The sequence below is a fragment of the Sebastes umbrosus genome, chromosome 17 (genome assembly GCF_015220745.1).
Source record: "Sebastes umbrosus isolate fSebUmb1 chromosome 17, fSebUmb1.pri, whole genome shotgun sequence".
NCBI classification, from domain to species: domain Eukaryota; kingdom Metazoa; phylum Chordata; class Actinopteri; order Perciformes; family Sebastidae; genus Sebastes; species Sebastes umbrosus.
This window is the reverse complement of record NC_051285.1, coordinates 24,877,149-24,891,136: the sequence shown is the minus strand read 5'-3', so window position 1 is coordinate 24,891,136 and position 13,988 is coordinate 24,877,149. Positions and strand designations below refer to the sequence as shown.

The following is a 13,988-nucleotide window of genomic DNA, read 5'->3' as shown; positions in this document are numbered from 1 at the left end:
AACAGTGCTTTATGTCTCTCCACCGCAGGTTTGGCAGTTAATTGTGCAGATAGAATAATTATCTAAGATAATTCAGGATCACTTTCTATTGGAACAACTTTAACTACACTGCAGCCTCCTTTCGTTAACTATTGTTATGTACCAGTTCACACACTCATGGTGTTTGTCATTTTTGTCTGTATTTTTCTAGTCATGTCGACTGGGCCAGCACCGACCCATTTCCAAAGGCTACCCCGATGGCCTTGTCCTTGTCGGCGGCAACGGAGCCAAGAACCTCATGGATCAGCCGGTCAGCGACTGGTTCCTCAAGGCTGCCAGCAGCAACAACGACGCCTTCACTAAGCTCAAACTCTATGCACAAGTGTGCCGCCACAACCTCGGTACGTGTCATTTATATGGGTGTAAGAAAATATCGATACACTTGAGTATTGCAATATTATGTTTTGCGATACTGTATCAATTCTCCGAAATGCTGTATAGATTTTTTCTTTATGAAATGACAGTTTTCCTAAAATTTGATTTGGAAAAAACCCCGCAATATATCACCTTTCGTACAGTATCGCAATATATTGAATCGTTACCCCTGTATCATGATACCTATCGTATCGCCAGATGCCAATACACAACCGTAGTCATTTACAGGCTGCCAGGTTACTGCTGCATCTTTGATTCTGCATGGTCCCTGATTCTTCTGTTCCTCGATGCTCGGCTCAGTCAGCTCTTTGTTGCAGAATTTCCACCTTGGACACCACTTGGTTTAGTTATAAAAAGGCAAGCTGGAAAGCCTTGACTGTTTGAAAGAGAGCTTGAAGTCAGTGAAGAAGGAGGTCAAGTTGATATGGAGTAAACGGAGTATATTTTTATTTTATTTTATGATTGGTGTTATTAATGGAAATCCGATGCTGTGCTTTCTCCCTTTAGCTCCATACCTCTCATCACAGCCATTGGACAGTTCCCTCCTCACACAGCCCAGTCCCCCGCCCTCGTCCAGCCAGTCGTCATCCACACAACTGTCTAGCTCTGCCTCCAGCTCGGTCGGCCAGCAGGGCTCGACGAACTCTGCGGGCTCCTCCGTTCCCAACAACAACAACAACAGCAGCAACAACGGTGGGTCCGGGAATGGCTCGGCGTCATCCAACAGTCTGGTGACATCCTCAGGCCAGCCTGGCAGCGGGATGCCGTCTGCCAAGCCCAGCTCTTTTCCCCCCTTTGGGAGCATAGGCACCCAGGGCCAGGGAGGTGGCCCCCAGAGTGGACAGCTGGGACAGCAGGCTAGTACCCAGAACACTGGCACCTCAGGGGACAACTCCAGCAGCCAGGCCCAGGGGCCCACGGAGCCTCCTGAAAGGTACTGCAGTACACACAAGCCTGCACACCATCAACTCAAAAAAGCAGAATGTATTTGAGCTGTACATAAGTGACAAGAAGTTACAAGATTGTACAAGATTGGTTTGATAATACTGTGCGTGTGATCTTCCTGTGCTCCCCCATCAGCACTTTGGAACGAGAGAAGGTAGGCGTGCCCACGGACGGGGAGTCCCACGCCATCACGTATCCGCCTGCCATCGTTGTTTACATCGTGGACCCCTTCAGCTACGAGGAGGCCGACGGCGGCCCGGGGCCAGTGCCGGCCCACTCCAGTGTGTGGACGCTGGGTTTGCTACGCTGCTACCTTGAGATGCTTCAGTTCCTGCCCCCACACATCCGCAATTCTATTTCTGTACAGGTAAGTGAAGTTCCCGGGAGAGCCACAGCTACAGTTTTATTGCTGACCATATTGTATTTCATTATCATGAAGGCAATTGCATGAGTGAAAATACATTAATTGTATATGCAATGTCAGTGTGTCAATTGCTCCTTAATGTTTAACAGATTATGCTCAATGGCATCATTGATGACATATCCATCATCATCAGAAGCAGTAAATTGTTCATGAGTGTACCCTGAGTGGCCAGAAAAATAGAAACGGCAGAAACAAACAATGTAATGCAATACAATAGCAATAAATACTACCTTACTTAAAAAACTCTACATGTTTGTATATAGAGTTCTATGGTACGCTTTTAAGGCTGTGCTCTGACGCTCTTGCCAATGCCACATATAACTTTATCTTGAGAGGACTTTTTCCAACTACAAAAGCGGTTTATTAGCCCAGTGTTTCCCCTATATTCATTCTGCAGCGGCACACCGCTCATTAATATCCTCTGCTCTGTGGATAGTGGAGCTTAGCCTCTCCACACACTTACGGAGCTGAGCAGAGGAGAAACAGGTGAAGTGAAGATAACGCTGTCAGTACCGGTTACAAACCGGCTCGGTTGTGAACGACACGCTGTCTTGCTGACAGATTTGGTGTTTTTTAGCTGCGCTAGATCAGAGAATATTCAGTTAAAACAGATCAGTGGGGCTGTTTTGCCCTCACTGTTCTCTGTGAAGTTTGCTGAAAGTGATATAATGAAGCCCGGTGTGTTTTATGTGGAGTGAGCACTGCGCCAGACTCCGTTAAAAAAAAAAATAGCCTTTTAAATTCTACATTGCTTGTCAGGAAGCGGTTATATAGTAACTGACGAGGCAATTTGACCTTGTGCGCTCTGATTAATTTGGCATGCAGCGAACACATCAGTCATAATTTAGTTTAAATAAAAACTCAACTCCTAGCATTTGTCTCCTGGTGTTCTTCCCCACTGCCGAACCAGCTTTAAAAGTGACATATTTTCTTTTTAAATATGTGCTATGCGGTGGGTCTAATTTATGCCGATGTGAAGAGTGGTTCATGTGGATTTCGAAAAGTAATAATATTTAAAGAAACTTTAAAGTGTTAAATTTGAGTTCAGCCCACTTATGTGTCGGTATTCGCTGCGGCAAGAATCTATGGAAGAAGGATGATTATTTCCTAACTATTCATTATTTTATGGGCCATAAGTATTTAAGCCCAGCAAGAGTAAGGGAGGCTAATTGCATTAGACACACAGCATTGTAGGCTAGAAAATATCATACATGCTACAATGACTTCTATCGCCAGCAGCTCAGCTTTTACATTTATTTTTTTTTATACCAATATTGTCCGCCATATACTGTATACCCCGATGAAATGTCAGGAAGCCTAATGCAATCCAACACTTCTACACCAGCCTTCTTTTACCGCGCTTTGAGAGGGGAGCACATTTATCATGTGCTTTTGGTTCCTCTTTTTTTGTATCAATAGATACTTATTCCTTTATATAAATACTTAATTATTACATATTTTTTACCTAGAGATATATTATTCACTGCCTCTGCCCAGTCACGGTGCAGTTCAGCCTGCCCCACCACATTGAACTCCTACACATGTTTTATCTGTAAGACTCACGTTTTGATGCCTTCATTCATCATCTGTGGTGTGAAAAACACATCATGTTTCCACACAGAACAGAAATGAGTCACACTGCTCTGTGTCACTTTCCCCTCCATGTCCATCACTCCTCTCTGTTTCCATCACAGTTAGTTTTGTAGTAATTTTGAGTCAGTTCACAGCCTGTCGTGCTGCATTATTCTGTACAATGACGCAGCTAAAACAAAGAAAAAGTGCAGTGATTCGACTGACAAGAAAGAGGTTCAGCTCACTCAACTTCTCGACCGATTATTCAATTCATCAACATTAGGGGGTAGCCCTAATTTACACAGAGCTTTTATATATTGGTCACTAAGTTTGTACGTTAATGCAAATTATTAATGTATTGTAAGTTACACAACTGAAAATAAAGTGAGTTAAAAAAAAATTTTCTTACTCTTTTATGCTCATTTGCCACTTTTCTATAAGGAGTAGTAACTAGTAGTAGTAGTAACTAGTAACAAGATATTGCATTTCTAGAAGCATTGTTGGAGAGAGTGTAGAGAGAGTGTTACACGTGTTGCTTATGTCTAACAACTTGTCTTGTTTTTACTTCAGATTGTCCCCTGCCAGTACCTGCTTCAGCCAGTACGAGGAGAAGACCGTCACATCTACGCCCAGCACCTCAAATCTCTCGCCTTCTCCGTCTTCGCTCAGTGCAGACGGCCACTGCCCACCTCCACCAACGTGAAGTCACTGACGGGCTTCGGCCCGGGCCTGGCCATCGACACCGCGCTGAAGAGCCCGGAGGTAAATGCAACAATAGTAGTCAAGTCGTAGCAGTTGCTCTGTAATTGTTTTGACATAATCCATCTGTAAAGAGAAAGAAAGAAAGGTGTCGTTATAGCGTGAAGTTGCAGTTCAGCTCTTTAGCTGATCAGTAACATACTCTGTTGGCTGTGTGCTTTAGCATTAACATGCTAGCAATGTCCTCTGATCGATAGGCAAGCAAACAGAGGCTGACACTGTGGCCCTAACAGCAGCATTTCAGTTGCTTTCAGCCCTCCTGCCAATAATGAACCCGACCTGATATGACCCAGCCTTCTGCCCCGGCTGTGTTCAGTTTGCCACAGGAAAGAAAGAAGGCAACGAGATATAGAGTTTTTAGTGCTAACCATCCTCGCAGTTTTTTCTTCTGGAACTGGACCAAGGGAACTTGTAACCCTATGCTACGCCAGAGTTTTCTTTCCATTATCTGCTTGGCTAGCTCCCTGAGACCTCCATAATGGGATCTCGACTCCAGGTTTAGACAAAGGGGCACTTCAGATCAGGACCTAATTCAGTGGACTTCCTTCCTAACGGTCAGCGCTACCCTTTCCCTTTAACACGCTGGCACACCTTGAGCTGTCTTGCTGGGAGAACTGGGATACGGATGAGACAATTGGAGTGTCACAAGGGACATTTTTTCTTGTAAAGATGCCTAGAATGTGAATTCAGCAGGAATTAGGATTGAAAGAGAGGATGTCCTATGGCTGTGAAAGTCCAGCAGCCAATCATGCATGCACAAACTTAACATATCAGGAGAATGTCCATTTTGTTATCCATTTGTGTAAAGGGTCTGAACATTTATCCTTACATCTTCATCTCCCAATCTGCAGAGGCCGGAGTGTCTACGTCTTTATACACCTCCGTTCATTCTAGCACCGGTAAAGGACAAGCAGACGGAGCTTGGGGAGACGTTCGGGGAGGCATCGCAGAAATACAACGTGCTGTTTGTGGGATACTGTCTGTCCCACGACCAACGCTGGCTCCTGGCGACATGCACTGACCTGTATGGGGAACTCCTAGAGACCTGCATCATCAACATAGATGTGCCCAACAGGTACGACTACCACCACCATCTGCATGATATTAAAACCTACCAGCTTCACAGTCTTTATTACCATCAAAAGGAATCACTCGACGCCACTGAACTGTTCCCCACACTCATCACACACTTATCAAACTCTGTGTACTAGAAGAAGTACAGAAAGAGTTATAAGTTGTCTTTGCCTTAAAGGTAAAATATGTATTCACATTAAAATGTCTAAAAACGACTAGACCTATGTTATATATTTTGTTGAGTTGTGTACTAACATTATCCCAAATGTTTCCAACAATTTTCAAAAACCCAGAGAAATCTGTAATTATAATCAAAGTAGCGGGGCGTTTCATTTGGTCTCCTGTCAATGGCGTTATATCCCAATGCGCATGCGTCAGCGTTGTGGTTCTCTGCCAGAAGCTGTCATAAATTTACTTTTTATCCAGTTGTAAGCCACATTTTTACGATACACTTTTTAGATCTTGGTCATTCTTATTTATATATTTTAAACGGATAAGGGATTTCAGTCATCGAACGTCTGGATCTTAAGTTATCAGAGAAACAAGCTGAGCAAACGTTAGCGGCAACTTGGCTCGCAGCCCCACCGAGACGTCCCGTTTCCACAAAACAGCATCGACGAAATCCTGATTTTTAACATGAAACTGCGTCATTCTGTGTTTTTACCGGTTTTAATCACCGTGTCCGTTTGTTTTGGAGAGGAGGAGACCTCTGCGGATAATTCGGCTCTCGGTAAAAACCTCCTGAAAGATGAACACTAAAGGAATCCCAACTGGGAGAAACTGACTGCAAGGACGACAATTGTGGTGAAGACGTCAACTCCCATTATCCCACGCTACTTCATGACGTCACCAAACTCTGTCTTTTGCTAGTGTTTTGATTGAAAGACCTCTAGCGGCAGAAAATTACATATTGTGCGTTTAACAGGTGTGACACAACTAAGAAAAATAATGTACAGTTGTCATGTAATAAAGTGACAGCTGACAAAAAACATGCCACGTAATGTTTTTGTTTATAGTGCAATTATTGTGAATAGTAAACAATCTGGTCCATCGCATTTGTCTGAACACTATAGCACCAACACCAGCATTGTATATGTTTGAAAGCGTCTTGCCTTCATCCTCCACATTCTCGACCGGTTCATTTTTCACGGTGAATATCCCACATTCAGTCCCAGCTGCACAACAGATGTGTGTGACCTTACAAAAGGTACACGGCAGCTGTCACCGACACTTCAAATGTGTCTGCTCGATATGAAAACTGTGATTTTTTTTTTTTGCAACAATTGTGTCATGCCAGCTGTCAATTGACATTTTTCACTTAGGTGTAAATTAGGCTTGAGAGGGAAAAGCACACAGCTGTCAATCAAGCATGGTCTGCACAGGCCCACACATTCAGGAGGTTCACCTTCACCTACTTGAAGAGCTCAGGCTCAAAAAATGTTAATGCAGCTCTTTTGACTAAGAGCTGGGCACACTATACAGTATGTACACTTGACTTCCTGGTTTGCGTGTCTTTTAATGTTTGTTCTGAATACTTTGAGAAGTGGTTTTAACATGCGTGTCAATGCATGTTCCGCAGGGCAAGGAGGAAAAAAGGCTCTGTTCGGCGGCTCGGCCTGCAGAAGCTGTGGGATTGGTGCTTGGGACTGGTGCAGATGACATCAGTCCCCTGGAGGGTGGTGATTGGCCGACTGGGCAGGATAGGACACGGAGAGTTAAAAGGTAAGGAGGACTAGTTTAATCATGTTAAAATATCTTTTCATGACAAAAAAATATTCGAGGCATTCAAGTGTTTTTCATGTTCATTCATCCGTGTTGCTCTCCTCTCTTGATGTTCCAGACTGGAGTATTCTGCTGAGCAGGAGAAACCTCCAGTCACTGAGTCGCCGGCTGAAGGAAATGTGTCGGATGTGTGGCATCTCATCCTCAGATACTCCCAGCATCCTCAGCGTGTGCTTGGTTGCCATGGAGCCCCAGGGATCATTTATCATCATGCCAGGTACAGTGTGTGTGCACATGACAAAGATTAGCAATACACTTGCTATGTGTTTTAACTAGAGCTGTCAACGTTAACGCGATAATAATGTGTTAAAGCAAATTCCTTTTAACACCACTAATTTCTTTAACGCATTAAGGCAATCGATCATTCTGAGGTTATAGCTGGCTCAGTTTTAATGCTAGAGTAAAGATACTGGCATCATATGAAACTAGAAAACTGGTACCAACCATGTCGTACTAAAGGAGTCTAAATAACACACCAAACTAAATTTTGGCGAGGAAAAACTGGCATGGCCATTTTCAAAGGGGTCATTTTACCTCTGACCCCAAGATAAGTGAATGAAAATGGGTTCTATGGGTACCCACGAGGCTCCCCTTTACAGACATGCCCACTTTATGATAATCACATGCAGTTTTGGGCAAGTCATAGTCAAGTCAGCACACTGACACACTGACAGCTGTTGTTGCCTGTTGGGCTGCAGTTTGCCATGTTATGATTTGAGCATATTTTTTTATGCTAAATGCAGTACCTGTGAGGGTTTCTGGACAAAATATGTCATTGTTTTGTGTTGTAAATAGATTTCTAATAATAAATATATACATACATTTGCATAAAGCAAGCATATTTGCCCACCCCCATGTTGATAAGAGTATTAAATACTTGACAAATCTCCCTTTAAGGTACATTTTGAACAGATGAAAAATGATTATGACGATTATTTGCGATTAATCTTTTGACAGCCCTAGTTTTAACATACACGTCTCATCTGAGTCGCATTACTCTACCAAGAAAGGCTGCGCTGAGGTGTGTTCATGTCTGTTTGAGTGTGTATGTGTGTGTGTGAGTGTTGGGTGTGATGGATGGCAGCAGCATATCACAATGCGTGTCCCCTCCTTGTCCAGATCAGATTGATGGCAGGGAAGATCATGTACCTTTCGCTCATAAAGCACTACCTCTCAGATGCCCATTGATCTCAATGCGGTGTGATGGAGAGCCAGATCAATGGGTTTATTTTGGGAGACGAGTGGGGGGATTGTCGGTGCATCATACCAGGACTGTGTTGAGCGATGCTGGGCTGAGGACATCTCCTTCCTAAAAAGCTCTTGAAGCTGAAAGAGATTAGCAAGGCTGTGTTAGCCTCAGATGGCTAGGACTAGGGTTTTTTTTACATCACTGAAACATAGAATTTAAACTTAAGAGAGTTGTTGGCACTAGACATAACAGCTGTTCTGATATTTTTAATCCAGTTTCTTTTATGAATATGAAATACACATGCGGAAACCTACCACTGTGAATTGTAAAATCAAGACATTAATACTTCATTTCAGTCATTTCGATATGTCATTTCATTCAATTTTAATGCTGTAGTTGAAAATGACTATTTCAATCACAATTGTAAAGCTTTTACTTTGTGCTCAGTTGAAGAACAGGATTATTAAAGACCCCAACCACCCGGCCACAAACTGTTCAGCCTGACGGTACCGTAGCATCCGGTTCTGCTCAACCAGGCTCAGGGACAGCTTCATCCCATAGGCCATAAGACTGCTGAACGCTTCAGCTTCTGAATATTATTACTATTAACATACTCATTAGTATGTAGCAATGAAATTGAATCAATTAAAATCGGTGAAAGGACCTTACCTCCTGATACACAGTACAGTAGATGCCATGATATCACTTATGTAGATGTAAACTAAACACATCACAAGGGCTATAGAACCGAGCACCAACAGTTATTACAACCAATTCTATATAAATTGATAAAAGGTAACATTTCAGTGATTTGTTTGTCAGTACTCATCGGTTTCCTGTTTGATGCTTGAATGCTACCGAGAATGTTATATTCTGTTGTGGGTTATATGACGTCCTTGGCTCATACATTGAGAATTTGGTCTGCCCAGACCAGTTAAAGGATTTAACCCATACTAGATATTGGGACTGTTACATGATTCCCATTTTGTTTGATTCTTCTTAGCTGCACTGTTTATTGACCCGCCACTCTCTTGCTTCCCATCAGACTCCGTGTCGACGGGCTCAGTGTTTGGCCGCAGCACCACCTTGAACATGCAGACGTCCCAGCTGAGCACCCCACAGGACACCTCCTGCACCCACATCCTGGTCTTCCCCACATCCGCCTTCGTCCAAGTGGCCAGCTCCAATTACACCAACATCGACCCCAACATCGACATCCTAAACGCCACCACTGGTCAGTCGCGCTCCTTCATCTGTCTTGCAGTCATTCTCTGGGAATCTCTTGTGTTTTTTAATATTTCAGTGTGTCTCATCCTTTTTGCTGGACCTTAAACGAAGTCACAGATGTCAAAGGGAAATGCAGCAATTACTGCGTTTCCCCTTTAATCTGCACTGTTTGTTTCCAAATCCTTCCTGTTTACTTTTCCAGTCTGTTTCGTTGTAGTGTGTGCTTACATTCTTTGTGCATCTACAGCACCCTCAAGCGTCTTCAGCTGATTTCCTTTTTGCAAATATATTAATTGTCAGAAATATCAAACCTGTTCACTCACATTCCATACTCTATACTAAAATTAGCAGAATTAACCCCATAATGACACTGAAGGTAAAAGCCAATGTCCAAATAATATTTTCTGAAATGTATATTGCCACAAAAAATAAGTATTTTAGATACTTTCAGAGACACATGGGGTGTAATAATTTAGTTTAAAATTATCATCACCTGCAGACCTGTTGAATTATTCTCCTGTTCTCCTCAGATGGGTCCGATGCTATCGGGATCTTTGACCTGCTGGACCAGGAGAACGAGTTGGTGGACCCAGACATCATCAACATCTCGCCCACCACTTCACCAGTACACTCCCCTGGCTCTCATTACCACCACGGAGGGGATGGCAGTAAGGTGAGTCAACCTGTACATGCACACAGGCCATTGTGTATCATATACTTCTGTTGCATTGTTGAAAGTAGCCTTGGATTGATGTCGCACCTTGTGTCTCCCATTCCTCCGTACGTTGTTAAATGAGTCAGAATATAACAACATCTGATAGTACAACGTAGAGCACAACGTGTGATATGCCACATGGAAACAAAGCTAACCTTGAGTTTCTGTCTCGTTGCAGGGCCAGAGTACGGACCGTATGGAGTCTCATGAAGAGGTTCCTAACCTCCTGCAGCAGCCCCTGGCACTTGGCTACTTTGTCTCCACGGCTAAAGCCGGCCCACTACCTGACTGGTTCTGGTCAGCCTGTCCGCAGGCTCAGAACCAGTGTCCACTCTTCCTCAAGGTACCAGGCTCTGCCGCTCTCACATGTTTATATAATAGGCTTCTTTTAGTGCTGCCTTTTTGCACAACTGAACGGTGAAAAATATATGAAACTAAAGACAACTTAGTGGAACAATTAAGGTAGGTAATGGGGCATTAGGGGTAATAAAAACAAACTGTAGGGAATTCATCACTTTTCCTTAAAGGAATAATTTGACATTTTGGGGAATATATGCTTTCTTGCTGTGAGTTAGATGAGAGGATTGATATCACTCTCATGCATTAAATATGAAGCTACAGCTTGTATCTGTTTAGCTTAGCTTAGCATAAAGACTGGAAATGGGGAAAAAGCTAGCCTGGCTCTGTCTAAAGATAACAAAATCCACCTATCAGCACCTCTAATTAACTAATTAACTTGTTATATCTTTAATTTGTATAAAAACAAAAGTGTAAAAATGACACATGGTTTTATAAGGGATCTTATGGTGGACTATTTCTTGGCCAGGTGCAGTAACTTCCTGGAGTAACTTCCTTGCCGGGAAACCACACTGTGACAAAAAGACTCAAGGAAGCCACTGCTCCCGGCCAAGAAATAGTCAAGCACGCAAATCCCTATAAAACCACAACTTTAAAAATGCAGTTATTAATATATAGGCCATTAATGAACTTCTAATCTGTTCTGAAGCATTTTGTAACTCTGCCCCAGCAAGTGTTTTTGCAGTAACTGAACCCTTGTGTGTAACCAAACATGGTAGATACAAGAAAACTTTTTGATTTGCACAGATGTCCCCCTTGCTTCTAGAATGAGCCACAGACTCGCTGCTGCTGTCACCGCTGTGTGAAAATAACTGTAATTATTTAGATGAGATGTAATAAAAGGTTAATAACTTCATTATAATGCCATTGACACCACCTCTTTCCCTGTGCTCCCTCTCTCAGGCCTCTTTGCACCTCCATGTGTCTTCAGTGCAATCAGATGAACTACTGCACAGCAAACACTCCCACCCCCTCGACTCCAATCAGACCTCAGATGTACTCAGGTAAACAACACCGGAACACACTTTGCTGCAAGTCAGATGCACAAAATACTATTAACCACCCAGCTGATTGTGTTTTCAGGCAGGTTTTATTCAGACTGAAGTTGTTTTTTGGATACAAATGATCAATCAATCAATCAATCAATCAAACTTTATTTATATAGCACCTTTCAAACAAGTCAAATGCATTTCAAAGTGCTGGACAGACGATTGACAAAAATATTGTGTGTTAAAAATGGATTTAGAGACTAATGCACACCAAAACAACCAATATAAAAGTTCATTGAATAAGAAAGCAATAAGAGATGGGTATTTAAGATAATAAAAGATAAATAAAATACAAGGAAATAAAAATAACAATAAAATAAATAAATAAAAATGATGAAACTACACAAAATAAGCAGATTGTATTAAGATAATAAAATGATAATAAAATAGAATAAAAGAGATAATAATGATCAGCAATAAAATGTTGATTAAATAAAATAGAGTAAAATAAACACTATAATGATGATGATGATAATAAAATAAGTATTAACAATAAAAACCATTAAATTATAAAACCATAAAACACTACATAAAAGCCAGACTAAATTGATGGGCTTTTAGTTTACGTTTAAAAATATCAATATTGATTGATGATGAATTGACGATATACATGAGCATTGAAATTACATTAAAATATATTTTTTTAGGTTTTTATGCATTTGGGTTAATTATAGCACAGGATAATTTTGAAAAATAAATTATTTTATTTTGTTAATTATTTTCTTATTTTATTTCTTTATATTTTTAACTCCAGTGTGTCACCCTATACGTAACTCCAAATTAAAGAGTAACTGCATTTCTTTTATATGTCTGAACAGATTTGTGCTGGAGCAGTACAACGCCCTCTCCTGGCTGACGTGTGACCCGGCTACACAGGACCGACGATCATGTCTACCCATTCACTTTGTGGTGCTCAACCAGATGTACAACTTCATCATGAACATGTTGTAGCCAACAGCCTGTTACAGGCGGGATGTAGGGGAAACATTTCAAAGAAGAGGAAAGCGACGACTCTAGAAAAGAGTGTCATCAAGACTGAAGAAAACGGCAAGAACCAGACCAACGTACGGAGCTGGATCCTGCACCGAGATGGGATTAGACGGCTGTTACTGGTTGAGACAGCCCTGTCCCTGTGATTCAAAGACATGCACATAGAGACAAGGGAATAAATATGAGGGGGGAAACCAGAAGTTGAGTCGCAAATTAATGAACGTGAGAGAATGACAGATTGGTTGTCATGGTATGTAGCATGGCAGCACAGTCACTGGCCAGTCTGTATTGGAGAGACAAGTCTATCTGTAAAGTTATTGGAAGAAAAGGGACATATTTGATCAAGGAAAAAAACTCAAGAATGGATCTTTGGTTTTAAAACCTGAAATTCCTTTTTATTCCTTTGGATGAAATAGTATCCAAATGAAATGCCTGCATCTATCTTATTTATTGTAAGTTTTTAAATGTATAATTTGTCTTATTTCTTAACCTCTTTTATATATAAAAAATGGAGAAGGTTTATATCACCTTCCTGCTTTAAAGCAATTGGTCTAAGATATATGTAATCGTCTTAATTAAAAAAACAACCAGGAAAAAAAATCCCATAAAAATTAAATAAAGTCCCAGTAGGTTGCTTTTAGAGTATTATTTTTTGTAATGGAGACAGAATATTTGTATTGTCACAATGTACAGAAGAATTAGAGTGGAGAATTATGTTCCATGCCTTTGAGCATGGACGACTTACAGCAAAGCTGTAGCTACAGAGGACTTGTACAGCAATGAACTTCACTGTGTTCAAATAAAGAGGTACATTGTTGTATATAGTATTTTATACCACACATTTAGACACAAAAACCAAACGGCAATATATATAAATAATTATATATGAATGCCATGCCAGCAGTTGGTGGTGTGGCTTCTGTTTTAGGAATAAAGTGCGTCAACTTATTTTCCTGTGCTTGTGATTATTGCTTTGGGGAGGGGGACTGTGATGTGCAATTGGACAAAGGACACCAATAGTGGAGTGGAAGGAGAACTATTGGCATCTCTTGGAGGTAGCTGACCTCAGGTTTGACCTTTATTTTAGGGGAGACAGAAAATGAAAGCTAGAATGTGAGCACATGTAGACATGCAGTGTCCTTTTCAGCACATCCCTTTAGCTTACCATACCTCTCCTTTACTCTGATTGGCTGAGGTCTTTTGGCACCACTTCTGATTGGTTATGGATACATTTAGACCAGTCCCATTTTACTTCAATGTGAAAGTAAATGTGTGGTGTAAATGAACTTTAACCAGTTATGGATGGCTGCCCAGTGGATATGCAGTGTTTGTGCACAGAGGAACATCTACTGTCTGGATTTCTCCTGTTCAGAGGGAAACCACTTTGACTATTGGAAAAATCCATTGGTATTGCTCTCTTAACCTTGCATATTTGCCGACATTTGTTGGCTATAAAGATTTGACCATCAAATGTATGTGGTCTTTTGAGTG

General features: G+C 41.6%; 1 protein-coding gene across 3 annotated transcripts in view; it reads left to right on the top strand.

Moving 5' to 3' along the window:
- Positions 1-13,446, top strand: part of med13a (mediator complex subunit 13a) — a 94,615-nt gene extending 81,169 nt beyond the window's left edge. For 2 of the 3 annotated variants that reach the window (XM_037748102.1, XM_037748104.1), the window contains 12 exons: positions 191-380; positions 922-1,348; positions 1,495-1,726; positions 3,926-4,117; positions 4,966-5,189; positions 6,768-6,910; positions 7,029-7,187; positions 9,205-9,393; positions 9,917-10,059; positions 10,280-10,444; positions 11,362-11,462; positions 12,326-12,458. In XM_037748102.1, the coding sequence (XP_037604030.1) occupies positions 191-380; positions 922-1,348; positions 1,495-1,726; positions 3,926-4,117; positions 4,966-5,189; positions 6,768-6,910; positions 7,029-7,187; positions 9,205-9,393; positions 9,917-10,059; positions 10,280-10,444; positions 11,362-11,462; positions 12,326-12,458 (2,298 nt within the window). Of the gene's footprint in view, positions 1-190; positions 381-921; positions 1,349-1,494; positions 1,727-3,925; positions 4,118-4,965; positions 5,190-6,767; positions 6,911-7,028; positions 7,188-9,204; positions 9,394-9,916; positions 10,060-10,279; positions 10,445-11,361; positions 11,463-12,325 lie in introns of all 3 variants that reach the window. The other variant, XM_037748103.1, reaches the window with a different exon arrangement.
- Positions 13,447-13,988: the final 542 nt, after the last annotated feature.